Source organism: Stegostoma tigrinum, chromosome 8 (genome assembly GCF_030684315.1).
Source record: "Stegostoma tigrinum isolate sSteTig4 chromosome 8, sSteTig4.hap1, whole genome shotgun sequence".
Classification (NCBI taxonomy): domain Eukaryota; kingdom Metazoa; phylum Chordata; class Chondrichthyes; order Orectolobiformes; family Stegostomatidae; genus Stegostoma; species Stegostoma tigrinum.
The window spans coordinates 86574325-86599139 of record NC_081361.1 but is presented as its reverse complement, the minus strand read 5'-3'; the positions used below and the strand labels follow the sequence as shown (position 1 = coordinate 86599139).

The 24815-nt window shown below is 42.7% G+C and overlaps 1 protein-coding gene across 3 annotated transcripts in view; it reads right to left on the bottom strand.

The window, feature by feature from the left end:
- Positions 1–13049: 13049 nt before the first annotated feature.
- glmna (glomulin, FKBP associated protein a) overlaps positions 13050–24815 on the bottom strand; it is a 70162-nt gene continuing 58396 nt past the window's right edge. For all 3 annotated transcript variants that reach the window (XM_059648080.1, XM_059648081.1, XM_059648082.1), the window contains 7 exons: positions 21704–21777; positions 18014–18098; positions 16136–16245; positions 14714–14777; positions 14042–14168; positions 13595–13677; positions 13050–13483 (listed from right to left, as the gene is read on the bottom strand). In XM_059648080.1, coding sequence (XP_059504063.1) covers positions 13358–13483; positions 13595–13677; positions 14042–14168; positions 14714–14777; positions 16136–16245; positions 18014–18098; positions 21704–21777 — 669 coding nt within the window. In that variant the 3' untranslated portion in view covers positions 13050–13357. The remainder of the gene's footprint in view (positions 13484–13594; positions 13678–14041; positions 14169–14713; positions 14778–16135; positions 16246–18013; positions 18099–21703; positions 21778–24815) is intronic.

Sequence of the window (24815 nt, the reverse complement as noted above, 5' to 3'; positions counted from 1 at the left end):
ACCTGATAGCTCTCAGTAATTCTTGCAGACAGAACAAAAGTATTCTGCAAAACAGTCAGTTATTCAGTTGTCTTTCACCTCCTTGCTGTGGAGGAGATAACATTGTGAGCAGTGAACACAGTAGACTGGATTGAGTGAAATGCAGGTAAATTGCTGCTTCACCTGGATGGTGTGTCTGGAACTTTGGATAGTGAGAAGGGAGGAAGAAAATAGGGAAGTGTTATACCTTCCATGCTTGCACAGGAAGATGTTGTGGGGGGATGTTGGGAATGGAGGAAAAGTGGACTGGGATGTCCCAGGAGAAACAGTCCCTGTGGAATGCTGATTAGGGAGGGGATGGTGGTGACATATCACTGGTGGCAAAAATGGTGGCTTATGATCCTTTGGATCCCCTGGTCCTCACGTTTCACTCCAGCAACACCTGCATCCAGTCAGTGTTGTGGGAGAGAAATGGTGAGGGCAGAAATGCAGGAAATGGATCAGACATGACTAAGGGCCCGGTCAATAATGGTGGCAGGGAATCCTGGGTTGAGGAAAAAGGTGGACATTTCAGAGGTGACCAGAAGATGACATCAGAACATATGCAGTGGACACTAGGAAAATGGAATGGAGTCTTTACAAGAAGCAGGGTGTGAGGACATTTAGTACTGCCTCTGTGGGAGTCAGTGGGTATGTCGTGGATGTTAATGGGCCAATCTCCAGAAATGGAAACAGAGATGTCAAGGAAGGGGAGAAGTCAGAGATAGACCCGATGAAGGTGAGAGCCAGGTGAAAATTATAAGCAAAATTGATAAATTTTTCCAATCCTGAACAAGTGGAGGAAGCAGCACCAATGTCATTGATCTGCTGGAGAAAGAGTTGTGGGGAGAAATTAAAGTAGGATTGCAATAAGGGATGTTCCATGTACACCACAATGGGACTGGCCCATGATGTTACCTGTGGCTACTTTTTTAATGTGAGAGGAGTGAAAGGAGAAGTTGCCCAAAGAGAGGACAAGCTTGGTCAGGCAGAGGAGGGTGGTGTTGGGTAGGGAGGGTTCAGGCCTTCTTTCCTGGAAGAAGTGGAAGGTCCTGAGACCATAGTGGTGGAGGATGGACATGGTGATAACCACAAACTGGAAACTTTTAAACTCACAAAGTATCACGGATGTCCAGTCCCTTCCCATTTACATCACGGATGTCCAGTCCCTTCCCATTTACATCACGGATGTCCAGTCCCTTCCCATTTACATCACGGATGTCCAGTCCCTTCCCATTTACATCATGGATGTCCAGTCCCTTCCCATTTACATCACGGATGTCCAGCCCCTTCCCATTTACATCACGGATGTCCAGTCCCTTCCCATTTACATCACGGATGTCCAGTCCCTTCCCATTTACATCACGGATGTCCAGTCCCTTCCCATTTACATCATGGATGTCCAGTCCCTTCCCATTTACAAGGGGTAAAAGTCAGAGTCAAGGTAAGAAGGAGATTGTTTCTGCTGCATGGAACCTATGGGTCTGCCTGGGCAGTCCTGTTTGTGGATTTTGGGAAGAAGATAGAAGCAGACTGTACGGGTTTGGGGGACTGTGAGCTTGGATGAGGTTATGCTCCGGGGGAGATATCAGGATGTGACTGAGACCTGATGCTCAATCCCCACAATGTAGAGATCAATACGTTTGACAACAACAGCACCATCCATGATGGCAGACTTGTTTACAAAGTCAGGGTTGGATCTGAGAGCATGGAGTGTAATCAGTTCAGGGGGAGATAGGTCTGAATGAATGTGCTGGGGGAGGGGCAGAGAAATCAAGGCAACTGAATAACTCTTCCTCAACCTAGTATGGATTTTCAGAATTTTACATTTTTAATTGCATGCTGGTCAGAGGCTGAGAATCCTGTACTGAGCAACTCAACTCGTGGCTCCTTACAGTCTGTCCACCATCTGCAAGGACTGTGATAGAACACTTCCCATTTGCCTGGACGTGTACAGTTCCAACAATGCTCAAGAAGCTTGACACCATCCAGGACAAAGCAACCTGCTTTGTCTGGCACCAAAGCCATGAACATTCCCTCCCTCCATCACTGGTTGATCTGTATCAGCAGCATGTACCATCTACAACATACACTGCAGAAATTCACCAAAGATTCTTAAGATATCACCTTCTAAACCCATAACTTCCATCTAAAAGGACAAGAGCAGCAGACATATGGGAACCTCACCACCTGAAAGCTGCCCACTAAGCCACAAACTTATATTGCCATTCCTTGTGTGTCACTGGATCCAAATTCTAGAATTCCCTCCATAACTGCATTAGGAGTCTATTTACGGCACATGGACTGCAGTTGTTCAAGAAAGCAGCTTCTCAACAGCAAATAGGATGGGCAATAAATGCTGGCCCAGCTAGCAACACCCACATCCTATAAATGAAAATAAAAACAGCCACACCAGGAGCTTCATCCCAGGATGCTCCAGATGTGATATTCTCCACCTCTTCCCTTGCCTGTGACTCTATTACATCTGGAAGCTCAGGCTGAGGAAGATGAAAATGCAATTGTGAAGGAGACTGTAAACCCAAAGTCCTCAAAGTATACCTGCCAAAATCTTCAAAATAACCAGGGTATACCATTAAGCAGGCTACCTCCATTTCAGCTGCTATGTAGGGCCCGCAACTAGATGTGGCAGGAGGCAGTGTGAGCAGAAAACCTTCCAACAGCACAACAGTATTCAATTGCCTTGTGTAAACTGCTCTTTGCAAATATAAATTCACTTGCACTGTTCTGGCATTCATTATGGGATTGCCACCCAGTCCTTGTGACTGTAAATCCTTGCCAAAGGTGTGACACAATTGCTCAGTTCATCCTAGGTATCTTCTATCCTGACTGTCAGCTATTTGCAGATAGCTGCACCTAGACTAGTCTTGCTCCTCCCACTGCAGGCTCTACAGAAGCCATTGGCAGCCCTAGTGCAGATGCTGCTGTCTGCACTGTCCTCTGAGGTGGTTTCTTTGCAGAGACAGGACTGCAAGAAAAACTGCTTGTTTGATCTCTACCATTCTTTTTACAGCTGCAACAGATCTGTGAGAGAAGCAAATAAACTGCACAATCTTTGTAAAGGGTCACTTTACTCCTGATCGTCTTCCTCCTGATTTTCCAGGTTATATACTCTCAGAAAATAGTGTCACACCTGGGCAAGGCTTCAAAATATATGTGTTCTATTTCATATTTCTCTGTGTTGAGAAAATGGCATCTTGCTAACAATCTCTCAGGAGCTAAAAAGATGTACTACCTTTTTTATTCATACGATGTGGGAAATACTGCCTGGGTCAGCATTTGTTGCCTATCCCTAGTTGGTGGATTATCCTTGCAGAGCAAAGACGAAGATGAAGTTTTGATGAAATGTCTGTGTTTTCCATCTCTCTCTCTCTCTCGTGGGTCTCAGACTGACCAGAGTTTACAATTAAATGTCCTGTTGTGGAAAGGGACCACCGCGATGGACCAGATGTAGCCACTGGTCTAGGAGGCAGAGGAACAGGAGGAGCCGAGAGACTGTGATCAGGAGCCCAGGGGCCGCCTCAGGATGTCTGAAGGGAATGAGAGAGTGGGGGAGGCACGGAGAGCAAATGAAGGGCATGGGGGTACAGGAAGTAGGTGGGGGTGCACAGGAAGTAGGGGTGGGAATCAGGGCGGGGATGAGGGGGTGAGAGTCACAGGGTGAGGAGGCACAGGGAGCTGGGTTAGGAGGCATAGGGTGGGGAGCACTGGGGTGTGGATGTAGGGGAGCCTGGGGAATGAGGTGGCATGGGTGGTGGGGAGGGTTAAGGTGTAGGGTGGAGGCTGGGAGAAGGTGGGTGGGGAGGGGAAGGGAGGCACACAGCCTGGGGAGGTGGGCATGGTGCAGGCTGGGGAGGGAGGCACTGCCTGGATGGAGAGGTGCAGGCTGGGGAGGATAGCACAGGCTAGAGTGGAGGAAGCGTGTGCATTCTGGAGAGATGGGGAAGGTGCAGTCTGCCTGGAAGCTTATTTGCTCATATGTACCTGTACTGAGAATAACCACACTGGAAATATGGAATTTTAGTTTGAGTATGTAATTGTACCTGAGCAGTGCATGCTATCTTTTCACTCCCCTGTCTCAGTTACCTCCTGTGTTCTCACCTCCATATCCCGATTAAGTATCCAGTTCCTCTTACCAATCTTTTCAAGTAGCTATCAACATCCCCTTCCCACTCCCCACTAATTTTCCTAATTCTCAACTCTTTCTTAGAACGTTCTTTCTTGAGATGTTGGCACTGTTGCCAACACCAGTGTTTGTTGCTTGTCCCTCATCGCTCCCAAATTGAGTGGTTTGCTTAATAAAAACGGAAAGAACAGCAGATGCTGTAAATCAGGAACAAAAACAAAGTTGCTGCAAAAGCTCAGCAGGTCTGGCACCACCTGTGAAGGATTAAACAGAGTTAACGTTTTGGGTCCAGTGACCCTTCCTCAGAATTGATGGTGGCTGGGAAAATGTCAGTTTATATACAGGAAAAATGGGAGGTGGGTGGGGTTAGGGAGTAAATGTTAGAATAGAGCCTAAAGAGAGAGAAGAGCAGTTGGACAGACAAAGAGTTGATAACAATCAGGCTGGGAGGGTAAATAGTTGTTAATGTAGATTATAAGTGACTAATAACAGGTAATGTGCAAAGGCAGGCTATGTCATAATAAAGCCTGGTGTGTGGGGTAGGGGCTGGGACATGGGAGAGTTTAGGCCCTAAAATTATTGAACTCAGTATTGAGTCTGGAGGGCTGCAGGGTCGCCACGCAGAAAATGAAGTGTTGTTCTTGTAGCTTGTGCTGAGCTTCACTGCAAGCCAGAGACAGACATTTTCGTCAGGAAACTGGGTGGTGCGTTAAAGTGGCAGGCAATGGGTAGTTCAGGATCTTTTTTGCAAGCAGAACGTAGATGTGCAGGGAAGTGCTGGTGAAGTGTTGCTTCACCTGGAAGGTATGTTTGGCCCCATGGATACAGGGGAGGGAGCCCTTTACAGCACAGTCACCACAGAGTAGCTTTCAATTCCAGCTTTTAGTAACTTAATTTAAACTGCATCAACTATTCTAGTGGGGTTTGAACCTATGCCCAAGAGCATTAACTTGGGTCTCGAGTGATGTTAACCTCAGATCGTACAAAATGACGCTATTCAGCCCATTGTGTCCATGCTGATTACATTGGTTTCCAGTGCTTGACCCATACTGTAACAAGCTGGTTTGGCTGCGACTGGAGTCTGACCACTATGTCACTATACTGATGCCCCTCGGTGTCATGGTTCTTCAGTTTTCATTTGTGTACTGATATCATGCAGCTCTGCCTTGTCATACCACCTTCAGTGCCTTCACACTATTGCTGAATTATCTAATGTTTCATCCTGGATAAGCATGATTTCTTCTAAACAAGTATTTTGCACAACTGAAGCCATGTTTTGCGTTTCCACTCCAAACTCCCATTTCCTAGCTCCTGACTCCATCCCTCTTCCCGGCAACAATCTGATTAAGTCGATCTGTTCACAACCATGGTGTCAGATTTGAGCTCAAGATGAGTTTCTGACTTCATTCACCAAGACTGCCTATTTTCACCTGTCTGTCTGGAATGATAAACCAGTCTGGTGGTGACCATGTAACCACTATTGATTTTTTGGGAAACCCTTTTGGTTTGCTGCTCTCCATTTAGGGGAGAAAGTTCACCATTCATATCTGGTCTGGCCTAAGTTTGACTCCAGAACCTCAGCAACAAGTGTGATTGTTAACTTCCCTTTGAAATAGCAGTGCAAGCTGCTCAGTTCTTAGACAATTAGGGATGGCATAAAATGCTGGCCTTGTCCACAACAAATGAAAAAATAAGAATGAATTGCCTATTTTAGCCCCTGTATGAATTTATGTGCTGCTGAGATCCTCATTTATGCCATTGCTATCTCAAGACTTGAATACATGGAAGCAAGACCCTTCAGTCCAACTCATCTATGCTGGCCAGATGTCCTAAATTATCTACTCCCATTTGGCAACATTTGGCCCACATCCCTCTAAAGGCTTACTATTCATATATCCATCCAGATGCCTTTCTGAATGTTGTAACTGTATCAGCGTGTTTCACTTCCTCTGGCTGCTCATGCACCCTCTGTGTGAAAAAGTTGCCACTTAGGTCCTTTTTAAATCTTACCCCTCTCACTATAAACCTATTCCCTCTAGGTTTGGACTCCCTACCCTGGGGAGAAAAACCTTGATTATTCATGTCCCTCATGATTTTATAAACTTCTTAAGGTGACCCCCTCAGCCTCTGATGCTCCAGGGAAAAATCTAGCCTATTCAACCTCTCTCTACAGCTTAAACCCTCCTGAATCCTTAAACCCTCCTGAATCCTTAAACCTTAAACTGAATCCTTTCAAGTTCACAATATCTTTGCTCTTGCAGGGAGACCAGAATTGAATGCAGTGTTAAGCTTAACAGGGATATAGGTCTCCAGTGTTCTATCCTATACAACTTTGAGACCATCCAAAACCTTGCTGTCCATGTATCAGTTTGCAGCAAGACCTTGTGCTCACTGACATGCATTGACACTCAGTCAAACAACAAATTCTGATACCTTGCCTTTCCCTGACACACTGTTTCCACCCCACACCCCCGAGACACACATAGTCTCCTGATTCTCGTCCCTGGTGCATTCCTAATCATCATTGCTCCACCACTAGTAGAAGGAATTCTGTGGCCGGGGCCTAAGTTCTGGAATAGATTTTCAATCCTTAAAGGCCATGTTTCATAATATTGTGGGTATTGAGTAGGGTATTTTAAAATAAAACAAAGAACCGCAGATGCTACAAATCTGAAACAAAAGTCTGAAATGAAACTGAGTAGGTCAGAACTCTAGCTTGGAAATGTCGCCTCTGTTTTTCCCTCTATGGAAAATGCCAGTCCTGCTAAGTTTCACCAGCAATTTCTGTTTTTGATCCTGGCAATTTTGTTTTTTTAATGGCATTATATAAATAGTTGCATTTGTATCAGTGACAATGGGAACTGCAGATGCTGGAGAATCCAAGATATCAAAGTGTGGAGCTGGATGAACACAGCAGGCCAAGCAGCATCTCAGGAGCACAAAAGCTGACGTTTCGGGCCTAGACCCTTCATCAGAGAGCTGATTGAGAGGTCCAGGAAGGTGAGGGATGTGTTGGAGATGGCCCAGGTGAACTTGAGGTTCGGGTGGAAGGTGTTGGTGAAGTGGATGAACTGTTCGAGCTCCTCTGGGGAGCAAGAGGCTGTGCCAATACAGTCATCAATGTAACGGAGGAAGAGGTGGGGTTTGGGGCCTGTGTAGGTGGGGAAGAGGGACTGTTCCACGTAACCTACAAAGAGGCAGGCATCACTTGGGCTCTCTGATGAAGGGTCTAGGCCCGAAACGTCAGCTTTTGTGCTGAGATGCTGCTTGGCCTGCTGTGTTCACCCAGCTCCACACTTTGATATCTATAAATAGTTGCATATTGGACAGACCCACTGTGAAAGGAGGCATCCTATTGTCACATTCAGGGCAGAATGCAAGAATACCAAGTCTCAAAACAATGGAAACAGAACTGTAAGAAGGTGATGATTGAATGGCAAGGGGGACTCTCTTTGGTAGAGGCTTTACCATACAGAATGCATCAGGAAACAGTGAACTGCCAATCATCTGTTTAAATTCAAACCACGCAAATCAGATTTGATTGTTTAAGGCATTACTCTGGAGATTGCACCAAAGAATAGCTGTTTCACCACGGTTTTGTTCAAAAAGGCATGATATCTGGACTTGGCCTGTGTGTGAATATATGTATTTCCTGTCTTGTGTAAATGAGCCACTCTGCAGGCCTAACTAAAATCTTAGGTTGGATGTTAGTGTAGTTCTTAGCACAGGTAGTATCAATTGTTGTTACCTTTCAAACTTGATATTTTTGCAATTTTGTCCTGATGAGTACAAGAGAAAAAGCTTGAACGGCACACCCCTTCTTTTTTCAGCAATGTTAATGAATTGTTGTTGAAATAAAAATAAACAGCCACAAAAATATACAGTTAATGAGAGGACCCTGAACAGCATTGATGTACAGAGGGATCTTGCAGTTCAAGTCCACAGCTCACCTGAAAGTGATCATGTAAGTAGATAGGGTGGTAAAGAAGGCATATTACATGCTTGCCTTAATTGGTCAGGGAACTGAGGACAAGAGTTAGGATACCGAAGTGTGAAGCTGGATGAACACAGCAGGCCAAGCAGCATCTTAGGAGCACAAAAGCTGATGTTTCGGGCCTAGACCCTTCATCAGAGAGGAGGATGGGGAGAGGGTTCCGAAATAAATAGGGAGAGAGGGGGAGGCGGACCGAAGATGGATAGAGGAGAAGATAGGTGGAGAGGACAATATAGGTGGGGAGGTAGGGAGGGGATAGGTCAGTCCGGGGAGGATGGACAGGTCAAGGAGGCGGGATGAGGTTAGTAAGTGGGAAATGGAGGTGTGGCTTGAGGTGGGAGGAGGGGATAGGTGAGAGGAAGAACAGGTTATGGAGGCGGGGACGAGCTGGGCTGGTTTTGGGATGCAGTAGGGGAGGGGGCGATTTTGAAGCTTGTGAAGTCCACATTGATATCATTGGGCTGCAGGGTTCCCAAGCGGAATATGAGTTGCTGTTCCTGCAACCTTCGGGTGGCATCATTGTGGCACTGCAGGAGGCCCAGGACGGACATGTCGTCTAAAGAATGGGAGGGGGAGTTAAAATGGTTCGCGACTGGGAGTTGCAGTTGTTTATTGTGAACCGAGCGGAGGTGTTCTGCAAAGCAGTCCCCAAGCCTCTGCTTGGTTTCCCCAATGTAGAGGGAGCCACAACGGGTACAGTGGATACAGTATACATTAGCAGATGTGCAGGTGAACATCTGCTTGATATGGAAAGTCATCTTGAGGCCTGGGATGGGGACGAGGGAGGAGGTGTGGGGGCAGGTGTAGCACTTCCTCCGGTTTCAGGGGAAGGTGCTGAGTGTGGTGGGGTTGGAGGGGCGTGTGAAGCGGACAAGGGAGTCCTGGAGAGAGTGGTCTCTCCGGAAGGCAGACAAGGGTGGGGATGGAAAAATGTCTTGGGTGGTGGGGTCGGATTGTAGATGGCAGAAATGTCGGAGGATGATGCGTTGTATCCGGAGGTTGGTGGGGTGCTATGTGAGGACTAGGGGGATTCTCTTTGGGCGGTTATTGAGGGGACGGGGTGTGAGGGATGTGTTGCGGGAAATGCGGGAGACATGGTCGAGGGCGTTCTTGACCAATGCCGGGGGGAAGCTGCGGTCCTTGAAGATCGCGGACATTTGGGATGTGCGGGAGTGGAATCCGTCATCCTGGGAGCAGACAGGCAATAGACAATAGGTGCTGGAGTAGGCCATTTGGCCCTTCGAGCCAGCACCACCATTATGATCATGGCTGATCATCCACAATCAGTATCCTGTTCCTGCCTTATCCCCATAACCCTTGATTCCACTATCTTTAAGAGCTCTGTCTATCTCTTTCTTGAAAGTATCCAGACAGTTGGCCTCCACTGCCTTCTGGGGCAGAGCATTCCATATGTCCACCACTCTCTGGGTGAAGAAGTTTTTCCTCAACTCTGTTCTAAATGGCCTACCCCTTATTTTTAAACTGTGTCCTCTGCTCCTGGACCCATCAGCAGAAACATGCTTCCTGTCTCCACAGTGTCCAATCCCTTAATAATCTTATACGTCTCAATCAGATCCCCTCTAATCCTTCTAAACTCAAGAGTATACAAGCCCAGTCGCTCCAATCTTTCAACATATGATAGTCCCGCCATTCCGGGAATTGACCTTGTGAACCTACGCTGCACTCCCTCAATAGCAAGAGTGCCCTTCCTCAAATTGGGAGACCAAAACTGCACACAACACTCCAGGTGCGGTCTCACCAGGGCCCTGTACAGCTGCAGAAGGACCTCTTTGCTCCTGTACTCAATTCCTCTTGTGATGAAGGCCAGCATGCTATTAGCTTTCTTCACTACCTAGTGTACTTGCATTGACTGATGTACAAGAACACCCAGATCTCGTTGTGCTTCCCCTTTACCTAACTTGACTCCACTGAGATAGTAATCTGCCTTCCTATTCTTGCCACCAAAGTGTATAACCACACATTTATCCCCATTAAACTGCATCTGCCATGCATCCGTCCACTCACCTAGCCTGTCCAAGTCACCCTGTCTTCTCATCACATCCTTCTCAATTTTCACACTGCCACCCAACTTTGTGTCATCAGCAAATTTGCTAATATTACTTCTAATGTCTTCATCTATATCATTAATATATATCGTAAACAGCTGCGGTCCCAGCACCAAACCTTCTGGTACCCCACTGGTCACCGCCTGCCATTCTGAAAGGGACCCGTTTATCACTACTCTTTGCTTCCTGTCAGCCAGCCAATTTTCAATCCAACTCAGTATTTTGCTCCCAATACCATGTGCCCTAATTTTGTTCACCAATCTCCTATGCAGGACTTTATCAAAGGCTTTCTGAAAGTCCAGGTACATAACATCCACTGGCTCTCCCTTATCCATCTTCATAGATACATCCTCAAAAAATTCCAGAAGATTAGTCAAGCACGATTTCCCCTTTGTAAATCCATGCTGACTCTGACCTATTCTGTTACTGCTATCCAAATGAGTCGTAATTTCATCTTTTAAAATTGACTCCAGCATCTTTCCCACCACTGACGTCAGGCTAACTGGTCTGTAATTTCCTGTTTTCTCTCTCCCTCCTTTCTTGAAAAGTGGGACAACATTTGCCACCCTCCAATCCGCAGGAACTGATCCTGAATCTATAGAACATTGGAAAATAATTACCGTGTCCACAATTTCTAGAGCCACCTCCTTAAGTACCCTGGGATGCAGACCATCATGTCCCAGGGACTTATCAGCCTTCAGACCTAACAGTCTATCCCACACCATTTCCTGCCTATTATAAATACCCTTCAGTTCGTCCATTACCCTCGCTCCTTCAGCCACTACTGCATCTGGGAGATTGCTTGTGTCTTCCATATTGAAGACAGATCCAAAGTACCTATTCAACTCATCTGCCATTTCCTTGTTCCCCATAATAAATTCACCCGTTTCTGACTTCAAGAGCCCAATTTTAGTTGTAACCATTTTTTTTCTTTTCACATATCTAAAAAAGCTTTTACTATCCTCGTTTATATTTTTGGCCAGTTTTCCTTCATAGCTCATTTTTTCTCTGTGTATTGCGACGGAGGCAAAGGAATTGGGAATAGGGGATGGAATTTTTGAAGGAGGGTGGGTGGGAGGTGGTGTATTCCAGGTAGCTGTGGGAGTCAGTGGACTTGAAATGGACATCAGTTTCTAGCTGGTTGCCTGAGATGGAGACAAAAGAGGTCCAGGAAGGTGAGGGATGTGTTGGAGATGGCCCAGGTGAACTTGAGGTTGGGGTGGAAGGTGTTGGTAAAGTGGATGAACTGTTCAAGCTCCTGCCTAGATTACAGGGTGTGAGCTATAAGGAGGGGGTAGTCTCTAGAGCGGCAGAGGCTGAGGGGCGACTCAATAGAAGTCTGTTAATTTGACATGTATAAATGGGGTTGATGGTCAGAATCTTTTTTCCAAAATTGAATTGTCTAATACTAGGGGCATGCATTTAAGGTGAGAGGGGGAAAGTGCAAAAAAGGCGTGAGGGTCCAGTTTTTAACACAGAGTGGTCGGAATCTGGAATGCACAGCTAGACGTAGTGTTGGAGGCAGATACCATGGTGGTGTTTAAGGGATTTTTAGATAAGCACATAAATATACAAGAAATGGAGGGCTATGGACCAAGGGCAAGCAGAAGAGATTAGTTTAACATGGCATCATGTTCGGCACAGCATTGTGGGCTGAATGGCCTGTTCCTGTGCTGTATTATTCTATGTTTTATGTATGTTCTGTTTACCTTAAAGCCTGACAATAAACCTTCCATGCAGATTAGTAATTTGGACTTCATGTAAAGTGGCCCAAGAAAGTGCCCATGTGGCTTGCCTTGGCATGATACAGCGGCCACAAGGCAATACATTATGGCAAGAAAGTGATCTCACCAACTAAACAGCACCAGTCTGTGTTATGAACTCTCACCTAATTAACTCGTAACACGTTACTATTCTCAAATCACTAGGAAGTGGAAATTTTTGCCCTCGTTTTTCAGTATACAAACATGGACTGATTGAAAACAGTTAATATTCTGCCTGCTGCAAACTCCTGAAGAGATATGCTACTTGGTAAGGTCCATCAGTCTTCGGGCCTACACACCTGGCATCAGGCTAGCCCTGAAATTCATATCCCACGTTATTTATGTGGCAAGTAGATTTTTTTGACTTGATGGCAGCATCCTGTCAGTGGAGAATACTACTTGTGTGCTAATGAGTAGCAATAGCACAAAATGGCTAACTACAAAGATTGTTCAAATTTTTAAGGCACCTCTTCATTTTACAGTAAACAGGTGGATTGGGAAATTCTTAGGCCTGGAAGTGGCAGTCTTGGGACTAGTCATAAATTTACATGATATATGATGAGCAATGATCTGAATGAGGTAGCTGCTGTTATGTTCTGCAATTAAAATGCAATGTTGAAGCATGTAGTAACTGAGTGATGCTCTCTGAGTCCTACTAGTTTATAACTGAATTTTAAATATAGGTTACATAACTTGGACTTTTCAGTCCAGTTATGGGAGTGAATCTGTCCATGTTTGCTGTCATTACTCTTTTAAAGCAATTTCAGAGTCCACACAAGTGCAGTTAAACATAGTAATAACTTATCCCTTTATTTTATTGGTATTGCTGTTAAAATTCCTTTTATGGGAAAGTAAAATAAAATTCATGCCTCAGAGATTACTGTGTGAACCTTTTCTGCAAAGTCTATGGTGAGCCCTGTCACTTTGCTGCCAGCCAAAAAGTCTGGGTCAACAAATTTTCCGAGTAAATTAATCAATAATTGTTAAAGATATTTTTCTCTCTTGTCTCTATCATTTGATTAGGATAGTAACCAATGCCTACATATGAAAACAGGATAGTTAAGAAGTTTTATGTGGCTCTTTTATTTACAAACATCATAACATTATTAATTCTTAACTACCTGCAGGCGTTCATTGTACTCATTAGGCAATCACGCTGCAAGTTATTTTCAAACTTTAAATAAATTTGTATCCTATGACCTCGTCTGTGCATTCTTTTTCCAGAATTTCAGTACAAGTGCCTCATGAAAGTATCTGAAATTATCTTCCATGAAGACTGATTTGAAGAGGAGCACTCAAAGTGAATCCCCTAGTTGTGACTAGAAGATCAAAAATTACATTCACATAATTTTCACATAGCTCCCTAAAGAAACTATGAAGCTTCACTGGCCACATTTTTATCTTCTGCTCTGGATTTCATCTTTGGTTCAACCAGCTCCTCTATTCGTGCCTGTACACTTTCCATTATGTCAAAAGTGTAGAGAGCTGACTGTAGAACCTGAAACAACATCAGTTAAAAGGGATGAAATGACGTACATTTAAGGGAATGTAAGATGCCGACTTCAAAACAGTAATGAATATTTTTATATTCAATCAGCAAGACATTTACCTCCAACTGCATAGCTGTGGTCATTTTTGGTAACTTTTTACCACCAACTGTCAACGAACATTGCATTTCACGATCAGGGGTATCTGTAATCAATAAAGTGAAACAGAATAATATGCCTTTCACTTGCCTACATAGCTTTTCTGCTTCCATAAAATCTTTTTATTGATAGCTTAGTTTGATTAATTTCACTATTCCATAGTTTCCAATGTACCCTTCAACCTGTAATGAGTCAAAAAGGCTGGAGTTCCATTCATTGTTTCCAAAAACAGTGGTTTTGTAGAATCAGCAAATTTGGCTGCACTCAACAAATGGAGAAGGCATTTCACCTGCTTTTTGTTGTCAGAGTGTCAAATGGGATAATGTATGATCTCCATTCAAGATAATAACATAAAACACACTGGTTATGAAAATACAGTTAAATATCAAAATTCCATTTGAAGAACCCACCTTTGATTTTCTGGTTCTGTTTTTTGTTTCTCATCTCTGCCTCATAATGAGCCCTAGACATATTCAAAGCAGTGCGTAGTGGCTTCAGGAAGCTATCAATCCAGAAAAGATTAGTCCATAATCCAGTCTGCAAAAGGTTAAAAATGTATAAATTGTTTGGCAGAATCAAGAATTTAATCCATCATGGAAACAGTAAATAGATTATAAGATATTAATTTTTAATTTTTGATTATTGGAGACTATAAATTCTGCTTAGCTGCTCCAAGTTCAGCAAAGCAGGACTTCTAACCTGTTAAACGGCTCTGGCAATGGCAATGTCTTAAATCCCAAGGCTGTCTATAAAAATGATGTGGACAGCACAGTCATAATGTCATATCCAAGATACCCAGCTGGCAAATGAACCGGAATATTAGCCTTGCTATTCTAGGCTTACTGCATTCCCACTGGCAATTTGTGTTGGGAAATGATGGTATGGGCCCTGATTACATCATTTGTACTGCAACCAACAGATGTTCTTTAGAATCTCTTCTGGTTAAGGGCACTAAAATATGACACTAGGTAAATTAAGTTGAGGTACGTATCAATCTCCAGGAAGTGCTCACTAATAAAACTTAAGTCACATATGAAAACTGCATAAATACAATAGGTTTATTTCTTTATTGAAATACTCACTGCATTCTCCCACTCATTATCCCTAATCACAAGGTACCTTAGAAGATTCAGCGATGCCATGATCCTAAATCAAAAAAGGAATAAATAAAGCCCTGAAAAGTCATGCTTATCAGTACCCAGCTTAAGATCTTTACTTTCAATGACAAAAAAGAAATTGTTTGTTATTTTAAAGAATCAAATAGATTACACATTCTTATTTTACTTACTTGATAATCAAAAGGTGGGCTCTATCAATGATTCATTAAGTTTCCAGTATATAGCTAAGTCATAAAAGACACAGCTACAGGGAGACAACAAATCGATATTCCTGAATTATGAAGTGTGAGGCTGGATGAACACAGCAGGCCAAGCAGCATCTTAGGAGCACAATAGCTGATGTTTCGGGCCTAGACCCTTCATCAGAAAAGGGGGATGGGGAGAGGGTTCTGAAATGTCCTCTTCACCCATCTTCTCCTCTATCCATCTTCGATCCGCCTCCCCCTCTCTCCCAATTTATTTCAGAACCCCCTCCCCATCCCCCTTTTCTGAAGAAGGGTCTAGGCCTGAAATGTCAGCTTTTGTGCTCCTAAGATGCTGCTTGGCCTGCTGTGTTCATCCAGCTCCACACTTCGTTATCTCGGATTCTCCAGTATCTGCAGTTCCCATTATCCCTGGATTACAGATGGCAAATATCAGCCAGGATATCTGCTCCTACTCATACTGTAATTCCACCTGAAATGATGCATTCTGATGGCAAGATTAGGCTTTGTTCTGATGTTTCCCCATTGCTAACTAATATCATCATGGCTCAAATCTACAGAATGGTGTCAACTAATTGAAACACAAGTGAATTCTGGTGCTTCAGAAGCTGTAAAATCAACCAAGAGTTAAAAGTAGGGGATGTGGTTTGAGAAAATAATAACAATGGTTAACGAAAAGCAATGGTCCCTCTAATTGTTTTCGGGAGTGCACAGGTGTTTTGGTACTGTATATACACATATGCCCTTTAAATATTTTTGTGCAGCCATACACCAGCTGTAATATTTTGAGGGATTACTTCCTGGAAAGTCTTTGGTGTGCTACATGACTGCGCAGCTTAAATGTAACATTGTAGAATTAATACAGAAATCTCTTACTTGTTCAGCAGTACACACCTCACTTTAATTGCTCTGTGAAGCAACGCTGCATCATTGCCAACAAGAGGCCGAGCTGGGTAACTGAGTTGCTTCCAAGTCATGGCTGACACTGCAGTCAGCCAGGTGTTAAAACAGCAGTTCTGTGATCTTGGAGGCAAGAATCTGGCGTACATTCTAAACCCACTTATTGTGACAAAATGCAGAATGAGTACATGTCATAAGAAATCACAGGCTGAGCCAGGGTTTCAGTGCTAACTCACTGCTACTTGTTTAACCCGGACCCTAAATAAAATGTATTGAAACCTACCTATCAGAGTTTTGAAGCAAGTCTGTTTCTGCTCCTTCAGGAAGTGAAAGGACTGAATGAAGTAGAGGAATCAACTGTGGGCCTGAGAACCACATGTTCTTATTGCCAGGCTGAAAGCAAAAATTAAAGATTAAAACATATAAAGAAGCAGAACTTTTAAAAAAATGGGGTGTGGAAGGGTATAAAGAAGGCAAATATTTAGGTATCTACAGTAAACATTAGGTTACACTTCAGCTTGGCCACTGGTTGTTTAGAAAAATACGGCACATCACCTGGAATATTTAAGCATCAACTTGAAAAGGTATCTTTGGTTATAAAGCAGTTGTCATTAAGTCAAAGCAATGCAAAACTGGCTTTGTCAGGTGGTGTTGCAATCAAAACAAATCTCAGGAATGACTGACTTAATTGTAGTTATGCTGTTATATCGTTGCTGTGAAATGGAGAAACTGCTCTGCAGCATTTTTTTGCAAGTCTGCAGCGTGAAGACTAAATGAAAAAGTAAAATGACAGAAAGCACACTTGTATTGGCCCGGATTTCACAGTTATGATGAGAATGTAACTGTTAGAATTTGCCAACACTACAACTGTGAAACCAACAGCAACATTTGGCATTAGCACCCTCTCAGTAAAATGTAGAAAACTATAAGTTGCTACCAATGATTTCCTGTGAATCCACAGGGTGCAAAGTTAAGCGCCCACAGATATGGAAATCTTTAGAAATCTCTTGAAATGACATGAACTTCTCTATTTTATGCCCCGTTTCTGCAAAATTTCCCAAATTGTTATATGTTGTTGAATGAGGCATAATGGGATAATTTTTGGACACCAAACTATATTTTTCTAATTTATTTCTCCGAAACTGAATAACTAATCTGTTTTATGGAATGTCAAATTTCTCCATTGTATTAAAAATGTTACAGAATTTTGACAATGAAAAATGCTCATTTTTTAATATATATTTCAGCATCTACATTCGTGCAATTTGTGTGTTCCAATATTTGTTTTGATCTCTATAAAATTCTTAAAAAGTGAGAAATAATTAGAACATTTTATTTTCTGATTTTTGATTTTGCGAATATTTCAATTTGATAGGCTGTTCAGCCAGTTTTATGGTATTATTATTGTTGATTGATGCCTGGAATCTTAAGTTGGTGCCTGTGAAATAATTCCACAGAGGCTGATATCCCATCACCAAATCACTCTTTATATATACAAGAAGAGCCCTATACCTTAGTAATGCCTCATCAGAATCAGCTATCAGAGTGCTAGAATCTCTGACACTATCAGCCAAGGTTCCCTGATTACACCAGCCCCAATCAGGGAACTCATATTCTAAAAGGTCCTGCTGGCTGGCTGCATTACAATCACTGTAACCAGAATCAAACTAACAAGCAAGAATCAATGCAAACCAGATTGCCAGATCTTTGTGCGCACCCTTCTGAAAGAGTGTGCTGTCACTTCACCACCGACTACAGAATTTAGGCTATTTTCTCCATTGAAATAAAGGTAAAAATTGTATTTAAAATTCATTTTCAGTATGACTAAGCTTTCAAAAAATAAATTTAATAAGTATGCAAAAAAGATGTGTTTCAGTGAAATCACAGAATCATTCTTTTATTTTGCTGTTGTATTTGTGTGTATGGTAGCATGCACCTTCTATTGTATAATGTACCTGAATTCTCTGAAGAAGAATTCATTCTTTGCTTATATTTCATGCATTAGGTTAGGATTGGCAAATAATTCAGAAAACTGACTAAAAAGAGTCAAGGCTACTGCTAGTGATACTTCATAAAACCCGCAGCACTTCCAAACACATATACAGGTACATACCAATATTTACAGGTAATACAATATTTCTAGGTTTATTGACATGCTTACCTTCAATGCTAGGTCAATCTGATTTTTCAGATTTTGTATAACATAAGCTTGTACCCCAGCATGTTGGCTAGTTTTAAACAGGCACCTAAAATATATACATAAAACATAAAAGTAGCATCACAGTTCCAGTCACATCAAGCTAACTTCACTCTTATTTCTTCCATCACTATACAAACAAAGTACTTTGCTTTAAAAATATCAACAAGTTTCATTCCTCCATCAGACTTACCCTGGACTATTCTTTAGGATCAGTCTCATTCTTCGACACATGTATCTCCTCCATCAAGGACAGTCATTTCAATATTTCAATATTCAGTCATTACCGCAAGCCTACAGATAACCTTAGAATGCTGCACATCTCTAGGTTCCACCCTAAATATATTAAAAAAGCCAGCCCTCACAGTCAAGCCACGTGCACACACAGAATCTGCTCAGAAGAGGAGGAACACGACAGACACCTGAAGGTGTTGAAGAACGTCCTCTTAAGAACGGGCTATGATGCTCAACTCATTGATTGCCAGTTCCGACGGGCCATGGTGAAAAACTATAATAGCCCCTTTAGAAGACACACATGGTATACAACCAATAGGGTACCTTTCGTCGTCCAGTACTTTCCCAGAGTGGAGAAACCGCACCATGTTCTTTGCAGCCTTCAACACATCATCTATGACAATGAGCACCTCGCCAAGATCTTACCCACATGTCCACTTCTCACTTTCAAACAAATGCCAGAACTTAAACAGACCATTGTTTGAAGCAAACTACACAGCCTTCAGGACATCTACCACAACACCACACAACCCTGCCATAGCAACCTCCGTAAAAAATATCAGATCATCGACATAGACACTACCGTTAAACGTGGGAACACCACCCACCATGTGCACGGTAGATACTCATGTGACTCAGCCAACATTTTCTATCTCACACACTACAGGCAAGGATGCCCCAGTGCATGGTATATTGGAGAAACAACGCAGACACTACAATAACGAACGAGTAGACGTTGCGCAACAATCGCCAGACAAAGGTGTTCTCTCCCACTGGGGGAGCACTTCAGCAGTCAAGGACATTTGGCCTTGGATCTTCAGGTAAACATCCTCCAAGGCGGACTTTGGGATACAGAACCACGCTGAGTCACTGAGAACAGGCTTATAGCCAAGATCGGGACCCATGAGGACGGCATCAACTGTGATCTTGGGTTCATGTCGCACTACAAGTGACCCCACCACACTACTGCACACACATGCACGTCGTCCATACCACATCCGTGCGCATACATACATACACCCACTCTCCAACACACAGACATAAACTCTCTCCATCCCCACACACACACTCACACACTTTCTCCAACACACACATACACACTCTCTCCACCGCTCCCAACCAAACACACACACACACTCTCTCTCTCTCCAACACACATATACACACACTCACTCTCCAAAACACAAACATAAACTCTCTCCAACCCCACAGACACTCTCTCCAACACACACATACACACTCTCTCCACTACTCCGCCATCACCCCCCACACACACACCCATTCTCCACTACCACCCCCACATACACACACTCCCTCTCTCCACCCCTCCCACGCAGATACACTCCCTCTCTGTCCACCACCCCATGCCACACACACTCTTAGTCTCTCCACTATGCAGCAAACTCCTCTCTCTCCACCATCACACACACACACACACACACACACACACACACACACACACACACACACACACACTTTCTGCCCATCACCAGCCCCACACACACTCTCCCTCTCTCATGTACACTCTCCACCAACTCAAACACTCACCCCCCCACCCCACACACACACAGACACACAGATAAATCTATGGGGTGAATTTGTATTTCCAGATTTGTAGTTACAGATACATTCTATTTTGTTCAAAAAGCACAATTTGTAGACACAGTCAGTCAATTGGGTATTTTACAAATTTTTGCTTCAGAAACAAAATCAGTCTGTCTCCAGGTTAAAACACAGATTCTAAACAAGGCCTCACACCTAAAATGCATTGTCTAACCTGAGTTGTCACCGCTTATATACACTGATAAAACCTGTAGTAATCTCACAGCAATCACATGAAACAAATTCTGGTATTTCCAAGTTCATCAATCGAAGCCTGCATCTCCTTTCCACTTATTAAAGATTTAACAGGAGGGAGTCAGCCAGCCATTTTAGATTTATTCAATATATTTGCATCAGTTGTATGATCCTTTGATCTTTTACTTATAAATTCTGTGTCCTGATACCTCCTCTCTTACTACACCTGAGGAAGGAGCAATGCTCAGAAAGCTAGTGTTTTCAAATAAACCTGATGGACTATAACCTGGTGTCATGTGATTTCCACCTTGTCCAACCCAGCCCAACACTGGCAGCTTCACATCATACTTTAAACATGACCTGCATGTGGGTCTTTTTAAATAGTGCCACTACAACAGTTAACAAACCTATCATAAATAGTTGCAGCATTTAAAATAAGCTCAGATTTCAAAATATTCTTTACCATAACAATGAACACTCATACAGTATTGATGCAAATCCCTTAGTTTGCAGTTACAGTTCAATAATTTTGAGACTATCAAAAACATTGCATGTGAAATAAGTTGATCATATCAGAGTTACATAATGGGCTGTACCTGCTATGATTTGTACTATGTCCTAAAGATCTCTTACAATGTTAAAATATATTGAGGAGTGGAATCAGTTCTTTTTATACAAGCTTCTGCATTTAGCCTATAAAGAATTTTGGAACATCCAGTAGACTCTCACCACAGGGATGCTATCCTTCAGGATACAATTTTACAATGCTTGGTTTGAGTCCAAGTCAGTGACAGATTAACATTAAAATTGCAGCACTTATAATGACAGGACTTCCAAACAAGCAATCAATATCTAAATCAAATCGTTAAAATGTAAAATTATGCCTATATAAGTGTAGGGTAAGCAACAATTTTAAAAATCATCAGACTCCTTGCGACACACAATTGTTAGTGAGACTGCATAATTACAGTAAAGTGGAAGCCATACATTACAATAATTACAAAATAGTAACAGCACAGAAATATTTAGAATTAGCTTTATTTAACAACTCAAAAAAGACAGTAACTGTATACAATTCAAAAAATAGATCCATAGTATATTGTAAAGCAGAGCACAATTTCATGGTTCAAGTAGCTCTACAGTATGGCAAACTGGTGGTTTTCCTACAAACTGAATACCCTGACTTAAGTTGCTTTGCTTTCTGGGACTAGCAGAACTTATACTGTGAACTCACTTGTAGTGCCACAGACTACCAAAAGGTTTAAAATCTACTGGAACTTCAACACAAAATACAGTTAACACTTCATTTTGCATGCTATATGATTCAAATTTGCAATTTCTCTTTCCCAAAATAACACTTTACTACTTAAAATGTGCTGTAAAATACAGTTAGTGATTATCCGAAAAAGTCTGAAGCTCGTCATCTCATAATACCATGACTGTTTTATATTTAATGAGTTTGTAGAAAAGGTGTAATTTCTCGTCTGCTAGCCTGATTTATGTCCATTATTTTTGCATATCCTAACCTAAAGTCCATCAAATGTGTTCTATTGAGCTTATTCAGAAAAACTAGCAAAGACATATTCTCTAAAATACATTGAATTCCTTCTGGACTATACTCACCTAAACAATTTGTATTTTCCTTCTGGATCAAACTTGTCTATGTACTGCTGAAATATCTTTAGGCTTGATTTTCGCTAAAAAATTATAAAGACAATTAGAACTGTAGAATAGGACAGAGCAGAAGGAAGCCTTATCTTTGACTCTTTGAACATGCTATCCATCTACTGGTCCCATTTGTTCATTTTTTTTCCCCTCATAACCATGTACACATCTTTCCCTCAAGCTTATATCCAATTTTCTTTTGGAGATGCCAGTAGGATCTAATTTCACCAGCTTTTCAGGCAGTACATTCCAGATCATAATAACTTGCTGCATGAACCTTTTCTTCAATCTGCCTGTTCTTTGCCAACCACCTCAAATCGTCGTCCAGTAGTTCCTGAACCTTCTGCCACTGGAAGCGGTTTCTCCTGACTTACATTATGAACGCTATTCATGATTTGGCACTCTCATCATATTTGTTCTTAATCTTTTCAGCTGTAAGGCAAATAACGCCAGGTTCTTAGCCTCTTCATATAACTCATGTCCTACATTCCTGGTAACACTCAAGAAAATAACTTCAGCACCATTTCTAAGGACTTGTCATGTTCCTGTACTGTCCACAAGTAAGACAATACTCCAGCCGTGGGCCATAATACAAAAATGCATAAGTACGCCATTCACCCTCTCTAGTTTGTTTCATCGTTCATTGAGATCGTGGTAGATCTGATAATTCTCAACTCAACTTGTCTGCCTTTTCCCCACGACCCCTTCTTCTCTTACTGATTAAAAATCTATCTCAGCTTGAGTATACGTAATGACCCAAAACCCACAGCTCACTATGGTAAAGAATTCAGATTTAATGCCCTCTCAGAAAAGAAATTCTTTCTGATCTCTGTCGTAAAGGGTGATCCTCTATTCTGAGATTATGCCTATTGGTCTTAGGCTTTTCCAGTGTTCTAAAAACACAGAAATCAGGAGCAGGAGTAGGTTGTTTGGCCTTTAGACTCTGTTCCACCATTCAGAATGATCATGGCTGATCCGCTATCTCAACGTAATATTCATGAATTTTACTCATATCCCTTGATGTCTTTTACATCTATGTATGTATCTCTTTCTTGAGGATATTCAATGACTTGACCTCCATAGCCTTCTGGAGAAAATTCCACAAGTTCATGACCCATTGGATGAAGAAATGTTTCATCTCACTTCTAAGTGGTCCAGCCTGTATCCTGAGACTTTCACCAAGCCCTCCCAATGCCACCCATGCCTGGAATCCCCACAGAGAGAAAACATCCTCCCTGCATCTTATCTGTCTTGCTCATTCAAATTGTATTTGTTTCAATCAGATCCCCTCTCATCCTCCTAAACTCTAGTGAATACCAATCTCTTCTCATAGGATTCTTTTGTCATCCAAGGTATGAGCCTAGTGAACCTTCTGCTGCACTTCCTCTAGGGCAAGCATATTCATTCTTAGGTAGAGTGACCAAAATTGTATGCAATTTTCCAGGTATGGTCTCTACTGAAGTCTACTCTACTACAGAGGTCAGACACAAATTTATTTATATCTTATTCATGCTCTCTGCCTCCTATTTGGCTCCACTCCATGTTTAAGCATCCTTTTGAATTATCTTTTATATTAGCCACAAATTTATTCTTATGCTTTGTTTGTTCCCCACTTCTTTTTTTCATATTCAACTTAATTGACTGTTGTATTGTACCATTCAGTTGTTATAAACCATCATGTAACTGTTTTATCGTAATCTTTACATCTTTAATATTTTGTTGAACTTTCTCATCTTACACTCATCAGGATATTTATGAGATTACCGATGTAAAGGGAACAATGGTATACTGTATAAAAGAAGATTGCTAAATGGTGGGTATGTGGATTCTGATTGGCAACAGCATGGGTCCAGTGACAACCCTGTCTGCTGCGAACAGCCAAAATGGTGCAATCTTTGATACAATCTGCCAGTCTTTGGGGCGTATGGTCTTTATACCGACATTACACCAGCACTGAATTTCATAAGCCACATTACTCATTTGTGTTGAAGGGTCTAGGCCCGAAACGTCAGCTTTTGTGCTCCTGAGATGTTGCTTGGCCTGCTGTGTTCATCCAGCCTCACATTTTATTATCTCTATTTACTCATTTGTGTGTTCATTTTGACTTGATGGCAGCATCCTGTTATGGTGAATACCGTTTGTTTTGTAAGTGAATAGTAGCAGTGTGAAATAGCCAGCTTGACCGACTGCTCAAATATTTGGAACATCCTAATCTAAGGTATAAAAGACACTTTTCAGGAAAGAAAGCATTGGCCTTAAGCTAATCCAGGAGTTGCTCAATATATAATAACAAATGATCTGATCAGGGTAGGCACTATCTGCAAGATGGCTTCAACTGTTCACAACAGGTAAGGTACTTGTTTGAAAAACTCAAAACAGTATCCAACATTATAAAAAAATGTGAGGCTGGATGAACACAGCAGGCCAAGCAGCATCTCAGGAGCACAAAAGCTGACGTTTTGGGCCTAGACCCTTCATCAGAGAGGGGAATGGGGAGAGGGAACTGGAATAAATAGGGAGAGAGGGGGAGGCAGACCGAAGATGGAGAGTAAAGAAGATACGTGGAGAGAGTATAGGTGGGGAGGTAGGGAGGGGATAGGTCAGTCCAGGGAAGACGGACAGGTCAAGGAGGTGGGATGAGGTTAGTAGGTAGATGGGGGTGCGGCTTGGGGTGGGAGGAAGGGATGGGTGAGAGGAATAACCGGTTAGGGAGGCAGAGACAGGTTGGACTGGTTTTGGGATGCAGTGGGTGGGGGGGGGGGAAGAGCTGGGCTGGTTGTGTGGTGCAGTGGGGGGAGGGGACGAACTGGGCTGGTTTAGGGATGCAGTAGGGGAAGGGGAGATTTTGAAACTGGTGAAGTCCACATTGATACCATTAGGCTGCAGGGTTCCCAGGCGGAATATGAGTTGCTGTTCCTGCAACCTTCGGGTGGCATCATTGTGGCAGTGCAGGAGGCCCATGATGGACATGTCATCTAGAGAATGGGAGGGGGAGTGGAAATGGTTTGCGACTGGGAGGTGCAGTTGTTTGTTGCGAACTGAGCGGAGGTGTTCTGCAAAGCGGTCTCCA